The sequence below is a fragment of the Grampus griseus genome (assembly GCF_964374135.1).
Source record: "Grampus griseus genome assembly, chromosome: 16".
In the NCBI taxonomy this organism is placed as follows: domain Eukaryota; kingdom Metazoa; phylum Chordata; class Mammalia; order Artiodactyla; family Delphinidae; genus Grampus; species Grampus griseus.
Genome location: NC_139010.1, coordinates 17115283 through 17137598, shown reverse-complemented (window position 1 = coordinate 17137598; position 22316 = coordinate 17115283). Strand labels below are relative to the sequence as shown.

Genomic DNA, 22316 nt, shown 5'->3' with positions numbered 1-22316 from the left:
TTGCTTTCCTTGTTGACGTGAAACCTTTTGTAGGATTTCCTGGAGAGATTCCAGGTTAGGTGGCTACCATTATTTTACACAAACTGGAAAGTCATACTCTGATCACTTTAACAAATGATTTAGTGCCTCTTCCACATAAGCTCCAAGTTTATACTGAAGCCAAAAATACAAACACTCACAAAGTAATCCTAGTATTTGTGTAGCATTTCTAAGAATGATTCAGAATACATTAAAAATATTGCATTCAGTAGCTGTGAGGTAAGTAGATACTTCCTGCATTTTACAGATGAGGTTGCTGAGGCTAAGAGATTAACAGCAACTCATTAACCAGTTATTGATGGATAAGAGTCACACCTAAGACTTTAGTCTAAATCTACTGCTTGCTCTACCAAAAAGACATATCCTATTTTACTTCATTTAGTATTCACTAAGTCTTTACTGAATGCCTTAGAATGTACTGAGCTGTATACCAGGCACTGGTGATTGAGCAGTGAACAGAATAGACAAAAAAATCCCTATTCTTGCAGAGCTTACATTTTAGCAATAATATTCTCCTCTGCCCCAACCCACTAGTCTATCTCTTGCCTTAACTTCTTAAAACTGTATTTGGCTTTGTGAAAATAATACTAGTCAAAGACATTTATAGTACCTAATTTTAGGTATCATTCACCATAATTCTGATTTTAATAATGCCACAAAAACTAGTTTCTCATACTCCAATTGCCTAGTTTAATTGCTTATATACTACAATATAAACAAAAATAAAAATGTGGGTTGCCAGTGAAAATTATGTACTCCTGGTATTTCTACAATAAAACATGGTATAGTTAAGACATTAATTATTTTATTTTTTTAAACTTTATATTGTTTGGTATCTGTTGAAAAGAGGTTGTTGTCTCAAGGTTTGAAGTAGAAAACTCATCTTCCCAGCTTAACATAGTTATGAAGGTATTAATTTTATACCACATAGTTTTAGGATGGTTTAAAAGTCCACATTAAGCATTTCTGTGTGTTTTAGTTTTCACTTATTTGCACAAGAGGTGAAGAATTTTATAACCTGCTTTGAAATAATAGAATAGTATTTAGAATTCTTCTAAATGCTTTGTTAATATAAAATTCTTTCATCATTGTGTTATTTCTCATTGTATCTTGTTAATTCTGGAAAAGAAATGCTATTTTAAATTCCCATATGGAACAATATAAAATAGGATAATATGTATTTACTTGGCCAATTTTAATACAGATTTTTGAGCAACAAAGTGGCTGATTGGCACCCTCTGTTGGTCATTTTATTTACCTACAGGCAGAAATATAAGTTAATAAAACAAAGTTAAAAGTTTGTCTTATATATTTTTATCTCTATCTTTTAAATTACAAGTCTTACCAAAATAATGCTCTAAACTGGGTTCATAAGAATAAGGTACAAAAAAAAAAGAATAAGGTACACTATTATTTAGCTGTGCTTTTGTTTGAATGATTTTGTGGTTATTTGCTTTTTCCTCAGACTGGCTCTCTAACTGTAGCATTTAGAATTGACATTAACATTGCAGATTTTAAAACAACTATTGATTTAACTGTAGCAAACTGTTAGCTACAGTAGCACATTATTAAACAGATAATGTTTAACAATTTATTGTCAATTTGGATTAATTAGAAAAACATCACATTTTAGCACCCTAAATAGCAGTTGAGTTATTTGAAATGAAAATAATTCAAGCTTCTGAAACATGAGTCTGGATTACTTTAGTTCATCTCTCAATTTTTTAAAGAAAGAATCATTCTGTAAGATTATATGGTTAATTGGATTTATATTATAATTTGATAATATTTGTATATAATAAGTTTGTTGACAGGTCCTGAAAATGCCTATGCAAGTAATTTTATACTTATAGGGGAGAAAGCTATACTCTGCCAGGTGGTTGAATAGTTTGGAGGGGAAAAATTTTTTTGGTAAATGTTCAGCAAGTTTGCTTTTGGTGATTCTAGTATTTTAGAATTTCACTTGTCTGCCAAAGCCTCAAGTTTAATCCAATTTAATAATGCCTAATGGATTTCAATTTTAACATAATTTATGACCTATTCCATAATACTCAAGTTACTCACTGTATTAGAGCTTCCTTGTATTTTTTCACTGAAATAAATATTTTAAGAATTTATATTATGCATTGCTCATATAGAACGTGTTTTTAGAAGTATTACAAATGCCAACCAACTGTATTTATATTGTATTTCTTGTACCAATTTGAGGAAATTGAGATTTGTGTTTGGTTTCTAGTGGGCCTTTCAGTATATTATTTTCACCACAACATAGTAGACTATTCAATTGAATTTTTCACTCTGATGAATTAATAAGCCAGCTAAAATTCTCCAACGTGACAAACTGAACTTGAGTATAAAATACCGAACTTGACTCTTTTTAAAATTTATGATTCAACAAAACATTATTTTGAAATAATGAGTACTTTTATTTTTCACTGAGTGAATTTCCTTTTAACTTAAATACCAGTGTGACCATATGGTAATTAGATAGGATCCTGAAAATTTATGGCTGTAAGTCCACAACATTACTTTAGTTACACCTAGTGCTTGATTCTGTAAATACCGTATAAATGTCCCATATAAGCTTATCGACTTCAATACATCAGTAAATTCTTTTTGCTCCTTTGGAATATATTTCACCTGTAATACTTATGTGCTTAATCCACTAAGAGAGTAAAAAATGATGGGATGATGTATTTTGTTTTCAAATTTGGATGCATGATAATGAATATATATGCAATCTTTTTAACAAGGCTACTGAAATGTGTTAAGGTGTGTCACTCTCCTGAAACTTAGTTAGATACACTTCAAACTCCCACCCAATCTTTCTCCAAAAGCCCTTTTAGAATCAAAGCAGTATTCAAATGAAAAGTTTCTATCTTACCACGTATTTGAAGTACCTAGTTAAATTAACTGGCAGTTAATTGGCTAACCAAATTAAATAGAGGCCAGAAAAAAGTGCAAAGAAGAATACTCCTGGATACATTGCTCTAGAAATGGAATGCTAATCTCTAAATGCAGGTTATTAGGAAATAGGATATTGGATAACTATTCAGAGATGGGATTGATTTGGTCTAATAGAAGATAACTATTTTGAAAAAAATTTTTTTTTAATATTTAAGTATTTATTTATTTGGTTGTGTCGGGTCTTAGTTGCAGCTCGTGGGCTCCTTAGTTGCAGCTCATGGGCTCCTTTGTTGTGGCTCACCAGCTTCTTAGTTGTGGTACGTGGGCTCCTTAGTTGTGGCATGCAAACTCTTAGTTGTGGCATGCACGTGGGATCCAGTTCCCATACCAGGGATCGAACCCAGGCCCCCTGCATTGGGAGCATGGAGTGTTAACCACTGCACCACCAGGGAAGTCCCTGAAAAAAATTTTTATGATAATAATATAGTCTACAGTCAGAACTGGAAGTGTCTTATATCCCAAGAATTTCCTTTGAGACCTTTTCTATTGTCATGATAATGTTTTCCTCTCCACATTTTATTCTCTCTAGAGGGCTACTCCCTTCCTTTGCCAACTTAGTTCATTTATTGTTTCAGTGTATGCTTAGCTTTTTAGAACTTCAAGGAAATGAAATATGATATTACCACACATGAATATGTAGCAGAGAGTAATTTTTTAAATATTTGTTAGATTTTATAAGGATAAGATACTCTTTGGCAGCATGTTCATGGTTGGGAAGTTCATTAACTTTTTCAGGCAACTATAATCTGGTAAGCTAGAAATATAATTTATGAAATGGTGATGCAAGGTATTATACTTCCTAGGACCTGTACAAATATTGCACATCTTGTTTTTAAATGTAAGAGGTCACAAAAGCCTTTCATTATATAATCATCAGGGAATGTAAAGCTTGTATGAAAAAAATCAAAGATAATGGCTCTATATATTTCTTTTAAAGCCAGCTACTGTTGACTAAACATCATAAAGTTTAAGTGAAATAGTTTATGTTAACTGGAAGTCATTATTATTCAAAGATGTGTTTATTTTTAATATTTAGGCATTTGTGAAAGTTCGTTAAAACAATTGCTTATTAGAGAAGATCCTTTTTTTCATTAGGGTTTTTTTTCTTTTGACAGTGATGTGAATTTTGAAAGTAAAGCACGAACAGCATGTAAGGGAAAGATTGCCATATCAGGTATGCTATATTGGATCATTTTTCTATTGCTGAATAAATTCTATAAAGTAACTTCCTAGAGTTAGTGGGGCTTTTTAATTCCCTATGTCCATTTTCTCTTTTCATTTTATTTTGCATACCTCTATCAGAATATTTGTTCTAAAACACTGTTTTCATCATTATGCTCTACATTTGTGTAGAATTTTACAATTTGAGAACACTGTTTCATGTATATTACATATATTATGAAGTTTTCTCCTTACTGCAACACTGTGTAATAGGTAGGGTAGTTCCCTTTTTCTATAGACTCAGAGGTTAAATGACTTTGGTTGAGCTGGGCTGCAAACTCAAGTCTTTTGACTCCCCATTCCGTTTTTGCTCAGAAGTTTCAATACTGTGTTTAACATTTGTCTACTCCAGAATTTCCATGAGGGTTGGAACCTTGTTTGCTTTGTTCATCACTATATACCCAGGAGCTAACACAGTGCTTGTACGTAGTTATCACTCAGTGAATATTGATTGGATGGATGACTACACTCCATTGCCCATAGGATAGAGACTAGACTTCCCCCTAGAGTTTTCTATTCCCAAATATTTTTCTAGTCATATCTTCCACTACTCCTATACATAAGCTGTCTGCTTTAGCGAGACATTTCTCTCCCTGTTCTGTCAACACACCCCATGTTCCTAATACCCAGTTAGCTCTTGAAATAACTATATTATCTTCAGGATCTATTTGCTCATCTATAAAGCCTTCCCTGTTCCCTGCTAGAAATGTTTTTCCCTTCTGTAATTCTTAATGCAGTTTGGAGACACTTTACCACTAGATGGCACTTATGCTGTGTTGTCTCAGTTTCTCCAAAGTGTTAAGGAAGCTAAAGACAATGGCTTGGAGATGCCACAGATTGAAGTGAATAAATACATGGCTGACTCATGTGTATACTAGTTAGATAATGTACCTTTTATAAATATTATCTCATTGGTACGTTTTGGAAACAACAGACCTCCAACGGTCCTTAAATAATAACTACTTTGTTTCATTGGCTAAAAGCCTCAGGGAGGCTGCTGCTGTATTTCAGGCCCTCTTATCCAAGGAACTGTTTGGTTGTTTTGTTTTTTTTTTTCCCAAGGAACTGTTTTTAAAAATGTCTTCATGTTAAAAATTCTCCTACAGGAAGGATATACCTGAATTTTACATATGAAATAATTGTCCTAAATCAGAGGAATTACCCTCAGCAAAAATTCTTCAGAAAAATATCTGAGCTATATATAAAAATCCATTGCTTGTTTTATAGTTATTTATGTTTTCATCTTTCCAATTATGAATGGAATAAAACATGTTTTATATCTTATTTATCCTTTTGATGCCAAGCATAGCACTTTTACATATTAGTTGTTCACTATGTTCAATACATTTTAATGTGAAAAAACAAAATATTATAGATCTTTAAAGGGGGTTTTCTAAAAATACTTAAACATAATCCTCCATTCCTTGCTTCTGGTGTAGTGCCACTCAGTACACAAATGAGAGGTGTTAAATTGCTGTTGAAGACTGAATGCCATGATAAAGTTAGCCTCTACTGTCATTTCATAATAGTTTATTGACTGCAGCAATCATGAAATTAGCATTAACTCTCCATTTAGAAGAGTGTTTAAATAAAAACATTTAAAGTAGAGAAAAAACTATTTTCTTGACCATGAATACTCAAGTATAGAAATTAAACTTATTTCTGCATGTGTTTCTTCTTTTTAAAAGATCATTTTAAATTAAATTAAGGAGCCAAAAGTCTCAGAAAATGGGATACATATGTAATTTGTTTACATCTTTGCTGAGGCTTAATTATATCTTGTCTGTATATTTGTGAAAGATAAAAACAAAGAACATTAAAAACTAATTCACCTTTGTAAATTCATTTTCTTTTGACATGGGAATGAAAATGTGACTTTTGTTTTGATCAAAATGAATATTTGCAACAAAGTTTCATAATGTTTCTGAGATTACATTGATTTCCAGGAGATACCGGGAATTTCTGTTTCTAGCTTCACCACTCACTGGCCAGATCTTTATAAAAGTAAAAAGAATAATTGAGGTTTATCCCGATTGTTTCTGCTCAACACCAAATAATTGCATATGGTAATTGTCTCAGCCTATTCACTAACTACTAATTCGATGACTAAAGCCAAATCAGTTCACAAAGTACCTCGGTTTTCACTTTTGAAAACGATAGACTTCTAGGACCTGATAGCATCAAGTTAGCGATCCTATTATGGCTCTTTCACTTTACCATTAAAGTGTCAATTAAGACATTAAAAAAAAGACAAAGGTAAGAGTACTGTAAATTAAAACTGAGTCAACCATTTGCAAGAAGCTGGAAGGAATTTCTACTCTTCGAGACTGAATTTTAAAATGTAGCTAATGAGTTACACATCTTTTGCCATCTGAACAGTACGTGACCACCTGGGAAATAGATAAGAAATGTCCACCTTCTCCTCTTGAGGATCTGACATAGCTAGGCATGGGAAAGGGCAAGACTGACCAATAGGCCATGGTTGTACAGCAAAGTAAGTAAGGGTCCATGTTCCTTCCAAGATAGTGTAAATAGTTAATACCACCCTACTAGAAAAAGAATAGCTGTGAAAAAGAACAGTTGTGAACTGCAGTGAGTCAGCAATTCTGGTCAAGCAAGAAGCAGGCCCTTTGACAGGACACCAGCCAAGTCATAATTATAAAACAATAAAGGTGAGCCCATTAAAATCAAGAACAAAATAGCAATGTCTATTATATTAATATTACAACAGAGTTTTAGAAATTTTAGCTAAAATAGTAAGAATGAAAGATGAAACTACTGAAAATAAATAGATAAATTGAGTACTATTTGAAGATAATAGATTGCAGACCTAGAAAATATAAGGAAATTTACTGAAACATTGTTTGAATTAATAAAGAATTCAGTAAAAGTGGCTAGATTCAAGATATATACATAAAAAGTTGTAGCTGCTCTCAACACCAGCAAGAACGAGTTACAATAAAAGCAGCAAAAAACAAAAACATTAAATACCGCATGAATAACCTTAATAAAAATATGAGGGTAACTGTATTATGCTACTCTATGTAAATAGCATATTGTAAAGTTAACAGTTCCCAAGTTACTTTGGATACTAGAATTCTAATAAAACATTGGAGGGGGAATTTTGACACATTATTTCTAAGATTTACTTAAAGAAATTAGCAAGAGAGAATAAAATGTTTTTGGAAGGACATATTTCTGACAGATGGTAAAGTATATTATAATGTTTCAATGGTTATGATGGTATGGTATTGGTATCAGGATAGATAACGATTCAATTAGATCTATAAAGCATATAGCCAAGGAAAGAACACTTACTCAGAACGGCATATATGATAAAGATGGCATCATTCAATCAGTGAAGAAGAGAAGGCCTATTAAATATATAAATGGAGCTAGAACTGTTTTTATAAGAAGAATATTTATATGTTTACCTCACATACTCAAAAATCTTATAAATATTAAATAATTTTTTAAGATTCTTTCATTCATTCATTTATTTGGGCTGCATTGGGTCTTCATTGCCACGTGGGCTTTCTTTAGTTGCGGCAAGGGGGGGTTATTTGTTGTTGCCGTGCATGGGCTTTTCATTGTGATGGCTTCTCTTGTTGTGGAGCACGGGCTCTAGGCTCACGGGCTTCAGTAGTTGTGGCACACAGGCTCAGTAGTTGTGGCTCACAGGCTCTAGAGCACGGGCTCAGTAGTTGTGGCTTGCAGGCTCTAGAGCACAGGCTCAGTAGTTGTGGCGCCTGGGCTTAGTTGCTCTGCGGCATGTGGGATCTTCCTAGACCAGGGCTCGAACCCGTGTCCCCTGCCTCGGCAGGCAGATTCTGAATCACTGCGCCACCAGGGAAGTCCCTAAATAATTAACTTTTAAAAGTACAAACCATAAATATATTTTAAAAAAGAACAAGAAAAATGGGCCATGGATACAAACATATTCACTGAACTGACCAGTAAGTTTATTAACATTTTTCTTAGTCAAGAAAATGCAAATGTCCAGTGGCTAAGACTCCATGTTCCCAATACCTGCCTTCAATCCCTTGTCAGGGAACTAGATCCCACATGCCACAACTAGAGATCCCACATGCAGCAATGAAGATCCTGCGTGCTGCAACTAAGATCCGGTGCAGCCAAATAAATAAATAAATATTTTTAAAAAGAAAAGAAAACGTAAACAATTAAATCCTGTCACTTGACTATTAAATTAGTAAATATATGTATATTTAATTGAAGTACAGTCAGTTTACAATGTTGTGTTACTTTCTGGCATACAGCAAAGTGATTCCGTTATACATATATGTGTGTGTATATATATATATTCTGTTTCATATTCTTCTCTATTATAGGTTATTACAAGATATGAATATAGTTCCCTGTGCTAAACAGTAGGACCTGTTGTTTATTTTATATATAGTAGTTTGTATCTGCTAATCCCAAACTCCTAATTTATCCCTCGCCCACCCTCTTTCCCCTTTGGTAACTGTAAATTTGTTCTCTGTGTCTGTGAGTCTATTTCTGTTTTGTAAATAAGTTCGTGTTGTATTTTAGATCCAAAATATAAATGATACCATATGGTGTTTGTCTTTCTCTTTTTGACTTGCCTCACAGTATGCTAATATCTAGGTCCATTCATATTGCTGCAAATGGCATTATTTCATTCTTTTTTATGGCTGAGTAGTATTCCATTGTATTTATGTACCACATCTTTTTTATTCATTCATCTCTCAATGGACATTTGAGTTGCTTCCATGTCTTGGCTGTTGTAAATAGTGCTGCTATGAACATTGGTGTGCATGTATTTTTTCAAATTATAGTTTTGTCCGGATATATGCCCGGGCTGGGATTGCTGGATCACATGGCAACTCTATTTTTAGTTTTTTGAGGAACTTCCATACTGTTTTCCATAGTGGCTGCACCAATTTACATTCCCACGAACAGTGTAGGAGGGTTCCCTTTTTTCCATACCCGCTCCAGCATTTGTTACTTGTAGACTTTTTCATGATGGCCATCCTGACCAGCATGAGATGGTACCTCACTGGTCAGGTAATTTTTGTAGTTTTGATTTGCATTTCTCTAAAAAATAGTGATGTTGAGCATCTTTATGTGCCTGTTGGCCATCTGTAGGTCTTCTTTGGAGAAATGTCTATTTAGGATTTCTGCCCATTTTTTGATTGACTTGTTTGTTTTTTTTATTACTGAGTTGTATGAGTTGTTTATGTGTTTTGGAAATTAAGGCCTCATGGATCGCATCATTTACAAATATCAATACTTTCTCCCAGTCCGTAGATTGTCTTTTCGCTTCGTTTATGATTTCCTTTGCTGTGCAAAAGCTTTTAAGTTTGATTAGGTCCCATTTGTTTGTTTTTGCTTTTATTTCTATTGCCTTGGGAGACTGACCTAAGAAAACATTGGTATGATTTATGTCAGAGAATGTTTTGTTTATGGTCTCTTCTAGGAGTTTTATGGTATCCTGTTTTATATTTAAGTCTTTAAGCCATTTTGAGTTTTTGTGTATGGTGTTGAGGGAGTGTTCTAACTTCATTGATTTACATGTAGCTGTCCAGCTTTCCCAACATCACTTGCCAAAGAGATTGTCTTTTTTCCATTGTATATTCTTGCCTCCTTTGTTGAAAATTAATTGACTATTGGTGTGTGGGTTTATTTCTGGGCTCTCTTTTCTGTTCTGTTGATCCATATGTCTGTTTTTGTGCCAGTCCATGCTGTTTTGATTACTGTAGCTTTGAGGTATTGTCTGAAGTCTGGGAGAATTATGCCTCTAGCTTTGTTCTTTTTCCTCAGGATTGCTTTGACAATTCTGGGTCTTTTATTGTTCTGTATAAATTTTACGATTATTCAAGTTTGGTATAAAGTGACAGGGGTTAATGTGACAGGGATTGCATTAATTCTGTAGATTGCTTTGGGTAGTATGGCTATTTTAACAATATTAATTCTTCCAATCCAAGAGCATGGTATATCTTTCCATTTCTTTAAATCATCTTTAATTTCCCTTATCAGTGTTTTTATAGTTCTCAGCATATGTCACCTCCTTGGTCAGGTTTATTCCTAAATATTTTATTTTTTTGATGTGATTTTAAAAGTGATTTTTTTTTTAACTTTCCCTTTCTGGTATTTCATTGTTATCGTAAATAAATGCAACAGATTTCTGTATGTTAATCTTGTATCCTGCTACCTTGCTGAATTTGTTTATCAGTTCTAATAGTTTTTGTATGGAGTCTTTAGGGTTCTTTCTATGTACTATCATGTCATCTGCATATAATGACAATGTAACCTATTGCCTTCCAATTTGGATATATTTTATTTATTTTTTTCTTGTCTGATTGCTGTGGCTAGACTTCCAATGCTATGTTGAATAGAAGTGGTGAAGGAATTCCCTGGTGGTCCAGTGGTTAAGACTTTGTGCTTTCACTGCTGTGGGCCCGGGTTCAGTCCCTGGTTGGGGAACTAAGATCCCACAAACTATGAGGTGCGACCAAAAAAAAAAAAAAAAAGTGGTTAGATTGGGCATCCTTGTCTTGTTCCAGAATTTAGTGAGAAGGCTTTCAACTTCTCACCATTGAGTATTATGTCAGCTGTAGGTTTGCCATAAATAGCTTTTATTATGTTGAGATATGTTTCCTCTATACTCACTTTGGTAAGAGTTTTTATCATGAATGGATGTTGAATTTTATCAAGTGCTGTTTTTGCATCTATCGAGATAATCATGTGGTTTTTGTCCTTTCTTTTGTTGATGTGGTGTATCACATTGATTGATTTGCATATGTTGAACCATCCTTGTGACCCTGGGATAAATCCAACTTGATCGTGGCATATGGTCTTTTTTATGTGTTGTTGGATTTGGTTTGCTAATATTTTGTTGAGAATTTCTGCATCTGTATTCATCAAAGATATTGGCCTATAATTTTCTTTTTTGATAGTGCTTTTGTCTGATTTTGGTATCAGGGTGATGGTGGCTTCATAGAATGACTTTGGGAGTGTTCCCTCCTCTTCAGTGTTTTGGTATAGTTTGAGAAGGATTGGTCTGAGTTCTTTGTATGTTTGGTAGAATTCCACAGTGAAGTCATCCAGTCCTGGACTTTGTTTTTCAGGGAGTTTTTGTTTTTTGTCTGTTTGTTTAATTAATTATTTTTTTGTTAAATTTTTGGCTGTGTTGGGTCTTCGTTGCGGTGCACGGGCTTCTCATTGTGGTGGCTTCTCTTGTCACAGAACACGGGCTCTAGGTGTGTGGGCTTCAGTAGTTGTGGCACGTGGGCTCAGTAGTTGTGGCTTGTGGGCTCTAGAGCACAGGTTCAGTAGTTGTGGCGCATGGGCTTAGTTGCTCCACAGCATGTTGGATCTTCCCGGACCAGGGCTTGAACCCATGTCCCCTGCGTTGGCAGGCGGATTCTCAACCACTGCACCACGAGGGAAGCCCCTGGAGTTTTTGGTTTTGGTTTTTTTGGAGATTCTATTTCACTTCTAGTGATTGGTCTGTTCAAATTATCCATTTCTTCTTGATTCTTGATTCAATTTTGGTGGGCTCTGTGTTTTTAGAAACTTGTCCATTTCTTCTAGGTTGTTCAGTTTGTTGGCATATAATTGTTCATAGTGTTCTCTTATGGTTTTTTGTATTTCTGAAATATCCATTCTTTCTTCTCCTCTTTCATTTCTTATTTTGTTTATTTGGGTCCTCCCTCTTCTTGGTGAGCCTGACTAGAGGTTTGTCCATTTTGTTTACCCTTTCAAAAAAACAGCTCTTGTTTTTATTGTTTTTTTCCTATAGTTTTTAAATCTCTATTTTATTTATTTCCTCTTTGATCTTTATTGTTTTCTTCCTTCTGCTGACTTTAGGTTTAGTTTGTTCTTTTTTTTTCTAATTCTTTCAGGTGGTAGGTTAGGTTATTTATTTGAGATTTTTCTTGTTTTTTGAGGAAGGCCTGTATTGCTATGAACTTCCATCTCAGGACTGCCTTTGCTGCATGCCACAGATTTTGAATGGTTGTGTTTTTACAGTCATTTAAACTTAATTGATATTTTCAGGACATTATATCCAAAAAAATCCAGAATATACATTCTTTGCAAGTGCACATGGAACACTCTCTAGGATAGACCCACATACTAGGACACAAAACAAGCCTCAGCAAATTTAAGAGGATAGAAAGTTTTTCAAGCATCTTTTCCATGTACAACGGCATGAAACTGAAAATAAACCACACAAAGAGAAACAAGAAAAAACAATTACATGGAGACTAAACAACATGGTACTAAAAACCCAGTGGGTCAGTGATGAAATTGAAGAGGGAATTAAAAAATACTTTGAGACAAATGACAATGAAAACACAACCATAAATTAGTAAATATATTTTAAAAATTATTGTTGGATGAAATGTATGTAAAGTGTTTAGCCAAACTTTCTACCTGGTTGGGCAGAATAGGGATGGAGTAATACAAAGATGTTCTAGAAAGGAAATTGGAAATAGGCACTAAGAACCTTAGAATGCTAAACAAATAAAAATGTAGACAAAAGATCATGGGATCTAAAAGTGAAGCACATCATAAAGGTAGCCAAATAGCTTATGTTCAGAAAGATTTATAATTATTTGAAAGTGGCATAATTAATAGGTATGAAAAATATGCAAATAAACTTCCTAAGTGTAATAAGGAAATGTCTTAAACAGAAAATTTCCAGAAAGGTTCGATATCGTTTTTGTACTGAGTACAAAATTAAAAATTAAAACTAACTTCACTTTATCATTGAGATTTCTACTGTGCTGTGTTATGCTGTAATCACACATCTTAATCTATTTGGTAATACCTTAATTCTCTAACTTTGAAACTATGCAGATAGCATAAGAATGTCAGAGGAAAATTGTTACTACATAATGTTAACCTAGTATTAAAAGTAAAGGGAAGAATGGAGAAAACTAGGAAGGCAAAATTTTGACTGTGTCAAAGCTCTAGATTAATTTCCGGAATAAAGATTGTTAACACAGTCACTTTGGAGTTTGAAGAACGTGTGAATGAGAGAAATATGTTTAGCTCACTTTTAGAACGTACGCCCTTTTCTTGGCCTGAAAGAAGTAATACATTCCTCTTTTTAGTTTTCTTAAGGAAAATGCTACAGTTTGTAACATGAATCTACAAAGATCTGCAAATTCTTTTGTAGACAAGTTAAATCTTCTTAATGGAGAGATCTTGGATTTGTTTGTTAAGAGCTGGGTCTCTCCCAGAAACCAATGATCTTAGACAAGTCAATCTTAGACAACTTAATTTTCTTCATCTTTAAAGTTTGCATAGTGGACAAAAGTTCTAAAGTCATTTCTACCTCTACTATTCTATGATTTTGAAATATATTTAACTACATTTGCTGCTACTGCTTACCCAAAATAGAAATTGAACACTAGGTTACCCAAATTTCACCTATTTCAAAAACATAAATCATGAAAAGAAAATTTTATGGCATAAGCTTATTACAGACCTTTCTTAATCAATTAATTTCTTGCATAGTAGTTGGTGGGTTTTTTTAGTAAAATAAATATAACAGATTTTATATTCCTAGTCTAAGCTGTTTTTAAGAGAAAACATTATTGTGTTTGAATATTTAAATAATAAATAAATATTGGCTTTAATGGTCAGAATCCATTGTGGAATTCAGAGGTTTATTTCACTCTTAAGAAATGAAATTTACCAAAATTATTACTTGTCATTTCTTTTCCCCTTCCTCTATAGATATTCGTATACCACTAATGTGGAAAGACTCTGATCACTTCAGCAGTAAAGAACGTATGTATGATTTTAATTGTAATTGAAATATCTTCTGTAATATGTAGTAAATTTGAGATTATTAGGAGAAAAAACTGCTTCTCCAGTGAAATAAATGGATGTCATTTGACAGAATAAGCAGAATCTTGTTGATAGGAACCTGTGCAAGGATGGTGAGTAACAGGTAATAGAGAAGGGAATTGTGCAATGGAAGGAAATGTTTGAGTCATGGTAAAGGCAACATTATTTGACCAAGATCTTGGAGATCTTTCTGCCTTGTTTTCTTACTTCAGATTATTTAACAGGATGTAAGAGGAAAAGATTTTTAGCTTGATCTGATTGTTTTCCCCTTCAGCATTTTATGGCTTCATATAGTCTTAACAAATCCATGCATTGTGGGTCATGGAAATTAACCTCAAATGATTTTTAGCTGTTAGAGGCAAAGCAGAAAAGATGATAATCCTTTATCTTTCTTGTCTATTGTGATAGCTTTGTTCCTCATACTTTAAAATCTGAATCACATTGAGCACAATTAGTTTTATATGAAAAATCCAGAATCAGATTAGTACATTTGTTATTCAATTAGGAAATATAAATTACTTTACAAAGGAATACATGCAGGTATTAAGTACATCTTCCTGATTGCAGTAGAGAGTTAAGTTTTTCTGAAGAGGTACATTTTCTCAGTAATGAGGTTTCAGTCCTTTAATCACCTAATACTTCTTAAAAACATCATCAAATTAGAAGGCCCAGCAGCTATGGTTTTTGTGTTCACATGTCTACTTTTTATTGTTTTTGTGGTTTCCTCCCTTTCAGTTTGGTGGAAAATGTTTTGCTGTTAATGTGCTTGCTCCTAACCTCTCATAATAGAAAACTTATTTTTCTTAAAATATACTTGGAAACCAAATGACAGGGGTAATAGTATGTACATAAAATAATAAATTTGCTATTAATTAAAGCTTAAAGAGTTTTCTAGGAATAAAATTTGTGAGTTTGGTGGGTACTTTTAGGGTGCTGAGAGGCCTCTATTTTTAACTTTATTTTTTGATACTCCCTACTTTAATTGTTGTGCCTTAGTTGGGCAAGCTATTAATATATATTGGCAAAACAGTCTCTATAAAAAGTTAAAGGATTACAGTGTACAATGTATGAAAATAAGAATCTATTAGCAAATATTTAGACTAATTATTTTCATTTTCAAGCAGATTTTAACATAATATAGGCATGATTCATCACATGAATCATTGTGTTATGTTGTTTTTCTTCTCTAGGATCACAGCGCTATGCCATTTTTTGTTTATTCAAAATGGGAGCTGAAGTTTTTGATACTGACATGGTGATTGTGGATAAAACAATCACAGATATATGTTTTGAAAATGTGACCATATTGTAAGTATTTTTTAATCTTCATTGAATGAAAAGAATCTAAAATTCTACCTTTTTCAAAGGAAGGCAAATTTATTGGATTATTTCTGAAGCATTAAAATCTTTAAATTGATTTTGAACATTGCATTGTTCAAAATAAGCCCATCTCTGCATTTGAGATTTTTCCAGTGTAAAATAAAGTGGAAATCATGTAATATTAGTAGTAACACTATGAATACAATGGAATCTCATTATAACATTATTTTATGTAGAGTGAATTTGGGCATAAAAGAGGTTCTTACATCTCATATAGGAGATTTGGTTACAGAAATACCAAAATAGTATAACAACTTTATGAGATAGTTCTGAAATATGTACCATAGGCAAAGTACTTTGGTAAAATTTTGAGATATTTTTTTTCTTATGGTGCACTTCCATGTTTTCACTCCAAAACAATAAAAAGTTGGGTGATCCTCAGGGCTGTTTTTATTGCCCCTGCTCTTTTACAGGCTCATTTTATTGTGGTCATAATATAGAATCAGAAAGAACTCCTCAGGTAGCCATAGAAATCATTTTTAACTAACATAAGTTTTTCCTGGCCTTTTTTTCTATTGGCCTAAATCAGTATGTGATTTTTATTTCTTACAGGATTTCAAAGACAGTATCTTTGCATCCAAATATTAATAACTACTTAACTATTAAAATCAATATACATGTTTTTTCCATCTTTAGCTATGGAGCTATATACAGTTGAGATTGAAAGTACTAGTTTTGCCACTCATGTAGCATTAAAAAAATGATTGCAAACCATGTTTTGTGGCTTTGGTTCAGTGTCCCATAAGGAATTGTACAGCACAGAAAAATATAATACATTTTTCTGAGTTATCAGCAGTAGTGCAGGCCATCTTATAAGCTCTGTTGAACCAAAGAAATTTACTTAGGATGCCCCAAATATTGCCAAATGTTTACATAACTGAGACTTAAAAATAAATATTTATTATTTACCTAAATATACTTATTTCCATTATCAACTATTACTAGTGCATCTTTTCCTGCCAAAATCATCCTGTTAATGGACTCTTTTCTTCACATCACTTTGCTATTGTTTGTTTTTACCACAAAGACAAAAATCATAATTTTTTTCACAGAAAGAACAATGCAAGTTACTTGGGAAGACAACTCATGATTTATAATTTTTTTTTAATTCTGTAAATATTTTAAATTGTTCTAAAAATAACTGCTCACAGATGTTCTAAATGTTATTTTAAAATGTGCTTTTTGTTATGATTGTTTTAATAAGTATTCAATATTTATGAATCTCTGGTTTTTCTCTAAATATTGACATTTGTTAGTCATTACCAGGAATACTGTATGTTTCAGAGTTGCCAAATAATAAACTATAAAAATATTTGGAAGTTATTCCTTGGATTTATTCAAACTATAGTTTGGCTATTTAAATCTTAAAAAGTCTATGCTGTGTTTTTAAAATCTCTGAGGCTGATGGATTGTCCTCTACAGACAACATCTACTGCTGATGGACCTCCTTTGCGATTTGAAGTATATTTTACTGTTACTAACATCACCACAATCGTTTATAGTAAAGATAGTTCACTGTGTCTGAGAAAGAGCAAAGCCAATCTTGGCATTGCAGATTTTCTGCATATTGGTTTAATAAATACATACTGAATATCTTTTATGCTAGATTAAGAATACAAAGATTACCAAGACATCACTCCCCCTCAAGGAGTTCATGCCTTGAAATATATCTCTTTATATTCATTTTTTTGTTTGTTTTCTCCTGTACAACTAAATAGTGAAATGTTATTTCAGAGTTATTAAGTACAAAGGTGGAGCGGGGAGGAGGGGCGCGGTGTTGAGTGGACTGTATGACTCTTTATGAAAAAGGCGTGAAAACTAAAGGTTTCAGCAGAAGAAAGCTTTTGTTTCTTTTAATTTTCTTTGTGTTCTTTGTTTTCAAATCTTTTTCCTTTGGAGGAATCGTGATTTCAGGAAATCATACATATAATGTAAATACCTTAAAAACAGCTATATTATAGGAATGAAAAGGAGAAATAGCATTGGCAACGAAATGACCAGGGCATTTTATTCTTTTCCTTTAAATAATTTGCCTGTAAATATTGGTTAAATTGAGTTAAGATTGCCCTACTTTAGAAGCTGGTAGCTCTCGAAGTTGTAGTGACTCTCTCAGGTCATTTAGATACTAAATAAACACTGGGATTTCTATCTCATTAACATATATTAACATAAACCTGTTCCAAATGCTGCTTTTAAATGTTATGAAAACATCACAGGATGTTATTTTATTTTCTACTGAGTTAAATTTCTAACATTATGATTGTCCTTGTTTTTAGTAATGAAGCAGGGCCAGACTTTCAAATAAAGGTGGAAGTATATAGTTGCTGTACAGAAGACTCTTCTATAACCAACACACCAAAAAAATTAGCTAAGAAACTGAAGACATCTATAAGCAAAGCTACAGGGAAGAAAATAAGTTCAGTGCTTCAAGAAGATCATGAAATGTGCTCGTCCTTCAGTTCTGCTATTTAGTAAGTTTTCTAATACAATATTTACAGCGATACAGTATAATTATGTATTTGTGACATTTTAAAGTATTGTATATGGAGAATATCTTTACATTTTAAATGGGAAAAAACATCCTGAGGCAGGAATATAACTTGGTTGTCTGACATTTACCCAGCTGAGTTATCCTTAATACCTTCCTTTGAAAGTAGAAAGTTGGAGCTTCCCTGGTGGCACAGTGGTTAAGAATCTGCCTGCCAATGCAGGAGACACGGGTTCGAGCTCTGGTCCCGGGAAGATCCCACATGCCGCGGAGCAGCTAAGCCCGTGTGCCATAACTACTGAGCCTGCGCTTTAGAGCCCACAAGCCAAAACTTCTGAAGCCCGCGCACCTAGAACCTGTGCTCTGAAGCAAGAGAAGCCACCGCAATGAGAAGCCCGCGCACCGCAACAAAGAGTAGCCCCTGCTCGCCGCAACTAGAGAAAGCCCGCGTGCAGCAACGAAGACCCAACGCAGCCAAAAATAAATAAATTAATTAATTAAAAAAAGAAAGTAGAAAGTTGGGTGACAGTGTGCTTTCAGTGATTTTGAATTCCAGTATCTAGCAGAAAGATGAATTATTTTTCTTGAAAAGGGACTATCTACATGTTAAGTTGTTTGCTACATATCAGTCTACTAATTGGATTTCTGCATATGTCATGCATTAGTCTTAAAGATTTTAAAAAATATTTTATTTCTTTATAACAAAACCACATTACCATTATCACATCTAACAAAATAAAAAATAAGTTCTGAATATCATCTGATGTCCAGTCTGTGTTCAAATTGCCCCAATTCTGAGGAAGTTCTCTTCTGATCTATGCAAGTCAAGATGCAAACAAGGTCTACAACATTGCATTTAGGTGAGTCTTTTAATCTTTAACAATTTCCCATCTACTTTTTTCCTTGCCATTATTTATCGAAGAAGCCAGATCTTATAGATTTCCCATATTTTGAATTTATCTGATTCCATCTTTGTGGTCTTTTTAAACATCTTTTTCTATCCCCTGTGTTTCCTACAACTTGTAGTCAGATCTAGAGGACTGATTAGTTTCAGGTTCTCTTTTAGGACAATGTACTTTCTACTGTATCCCATTTGGAGGTCTTGTCTCACTTTTACTCACGTTAAACCTGACCAGTGGGTTCAGGTGTTGTCAGCCTGATCCATCCATTATAAAGTTCCCTATCAATCTTTTATCTAATGGTGTTAGCAGCTATTGCAGGTCATTCATTATTTCATTAGGGGTTATAATTTGGTGACTTTCTAAATTTGTCCTTTATTTATTTATATTTTATCTTGATTCTTTTCTCTCTTTTTTAAAAAAATTATTTATTTATTATTGGCTGCGCTGGGTCTTTGTTGCTGCATGCGGGCTTTCTCTAGTTGCAGAGAGCAGGGGCTACTCTTCGTTGCGGTGCACAGGCTTCTCATTGTGGTGGCTTCTCTTGTTGCAGAGCACGGGTTCTAGGTGCGCGCACGCGCTTCAGTAGTTGTGGCTTGTGGGCTCTAGAGCACAGACTCAGTAGTTGTGGCGCGTGGGCTTAGTTGCTCCATGGCATGTGGGATCTTCCCGGACCAGGGCTCTAACCCATGTCTCCTGCATTGGCAGGCGGATTCTTAACCACTGCGCCACCAGGGAAGTTCTGCATTTATTTTTAAACCTAGAATTCTCTCAAAGAAGAACTTTCTTTTGTTAACTCTCTGGATATAAATGCAAAAAAATTGGTAGAGGAGAAGGAGGAAAAAAATACTCGGTTCCTTCATTTTAGAATAATAAGTTGATGTTCTACCATGGAGGTGATCAATGTTTTGTTTTATTTGAACTCTTGTATTTTTATATATTTGTGTTTCAGTCTATTACAGTTATTCTCTTTGAAGCCAATTTGTCCCATCTTTGATCAGTGGGGAACCTTTAAGCTGACTCTGCGTCCTTTTGACACAACCTAATCTCTGATTAGCTTCTTTGCTCTCTGGCCAGGGAACATGTTCCATGTTCATCTTCTGTTTTTCTGCCCACAGTTGGAATCACCATCTCTTCAAGAAGCCCTGGTTTCTTTCAGATACTTTCTTTAAACATTGTGTTTGCTTCTTTACAAGTATTTTTATCTTTTATGTTTCTTGGGAAAACTGTTGTACAGGCTGCATTCCTAGAATTTCTTTGCATGTCTTGGTAGGATTGGCTCTTCAGCATGTAAGTAATTTTACTGTAATTACAAAAAGCAAAATATTTTGGGTGTAGATCCTGGAACTATCAATCATCAAAATGTAACTAAATAACTCTTTTCATATCAGATATATTACATGTGAAAGTGACTTGGGACCCTAGCATTGTGGCTTTCAGTTTATTTTGATTGAGAGCCACAGTAAGAAATACATTTTACATTATTACTGAATGCACAGTAACATAAGCAGACAGATTTCGTGAAGCAATACTTAGCCCTTGCTATTTATAGTATAGTCACTTGACTTTTTTTATTCTAGTTATTTTCAGTTTCTTTTAATTCAGTTTATGAATCATTAAATTGATTTCATGATTGTTGAATGGGTCCCATCCACTGAAAAAAAGAAGGCATAGAAGATGTAAATCTTTGCTAATATAAATGTCATTAAAAAGGAGGGAGGGATACCCTTTCATTTTCTTCCTTTAGAATTAAGGCCGTCTTAAAACTTTTGTAGATTAAGGTGATAATCAAGTATTTGCTGGAAAATGCTTTAATTCAACTATAAGGTAATGGAACTCTGTCTTTTTGATGATTGAATGAACAATTGTATTTCTAGTTTGAAGCATAGATTTTAGAACTGAAAGAGATAATCACCAAGTTAGTAGTTTTAAAACGTTTTTAAGCAGCAAAATTCTTTATTTAAAAAAAAAAAAAAACAGGACCAACATAGGCAGAACACTCTATGACATAAATCACAGCAAGATCCTTTTTGACCCACCTCCTAGAGAAATGGAAACAAAAACAACAGTAAACAAATGGGACCTAATGAAACTTCAAAGCTTTTGCACAGCAAAGGAAAACATAAACAAGATGAAAAGATAACCCTCAGAATGGGAGAAAATATTTGCAAATGAAGCAACTGACAAAGGATTAATCTCCAGAATTTACAAGCAGCTCATGCAGCTCAATATCAAAAAACAAACAACCCAATCCAAAAATGGGCAGAAGACCTAAATAGACATTTCTCCAAAGAAGATATACAGACTGCCAACAAACACATGAAAGGATGCTCAACATCACTAATCATTAGAGAAATACAAGTCAAAACTACAATGAGGTATCACTTCACACTGATCATCGAAATATCTGCAAACAATAAATGCTGGAGAGGGTGTGGAGAAGAGGGAACCCTCTTGCACTGTTGGTGGGAATGTAAATTGATAACAGCCACTATGGAGAACAGTATGGAGGTTCCTTAAAAAACTAAAAATAGAACTACCATACGACCCAGCAATCCCACTATTGGGCATATACCCTAAGAAGGAGTCATGTACCACAATGTTCATTGCAGCTCTATTTACAGTAGCCAGTACGTGGAAGCAACCTAAGTGTCCATCGACAGGTGAATGGATGAAGAAGATGTGGCACATATATACAAGGGAATATTGCTCAGCCATAAAAAGAAATGAAATTGAGTTATTTGTAGTGAGGTGGATGGACCTACAGTCTGTCATACAGAGTGAAGTAAGTCAGAAAGAGAAAAACAAATACCGTATGCTAACACATATATATGGAATCTAAAAAAAAAAAAAAATGGTTCTGAAGAACCTAGGGGCAGAACAGGAATAAAGATGCAGATGTAGAGAATGGACTTGAGGACACGGGAGGGGGAAGGGTAAGCTGGGACGAAGTGAGAGAGTGGCATCGACATTTATACACTACCAAATGTAAAATAGCTAGTGGAAAGCAGCCACATAGCACAGGGAGATCAGCTCGGTGCTTTGTGACCACCTAGAGGGGTGGGATAGGGAGGGTGGGAGGGAGACACAAGAGGGAGGTGATATGGGGATATATGTATATGTATAGCTGATTCACTTTGTTATAAAGCAGAAACTAACACACCATTGTAAAGCAATTATATACCAATAAAGATGTTAAAAAAAAAAAAAACAGGACCAGTAGTGTCCTGAACAAGTTACATTATTTCCTGGGCCTCAGTTTTCTCATGAAAGGTAAGGATGCTTAGACATAATCATCTATTTTTAGAAGGCTCCTTAGAGACATTTTAGGGTTTCATATACCTTTCAAGCATGTAAAAACAATGACTGGGCTTCTCAAACAGTTTAAAATTTCATTGTTTGGCAGGGAATACTTGATTTTTCTATCCTGTCATTTATTATTTGTGTGACCCAAGACGGATTAATTTACTCTGGGTTTT

The 22316-nt window shown here is 33.9% G+C and overlaps 1 protein-coding gene across 1 annotated transcript in view; it reads left to right on the top strand.

Moving 5' to 3' along the window:
* RTKN2 (rhotekin 2) overlaps positions 1 to 22316 on the top strand; it is a gene marked incomplete at both ends in the record, with an annotated part of 77048 nt that overhangs the window by 18496 nt on the left and 36236 nt on the right. Inside the window, 4 exons of the mRNA XM_082673000.1 lie at positions 4122 to 4180; positions 13957 to 14010; positions 15261 to 15378; positions 17727 to 17921. Coding sequence (XP_082529126.1) covers positions 4122 to 4180; positions 13957 to 14010; positions 15261 to 15378; positions 17727 to 17921 — 426 coding nt within the window. The remainder of the gene's footprint in view (positions 1 to 4121; positions 4181 to 13956; positions 14011 to 15260; positions 15379 to 17726; positions 17922 to 22316) is intronic.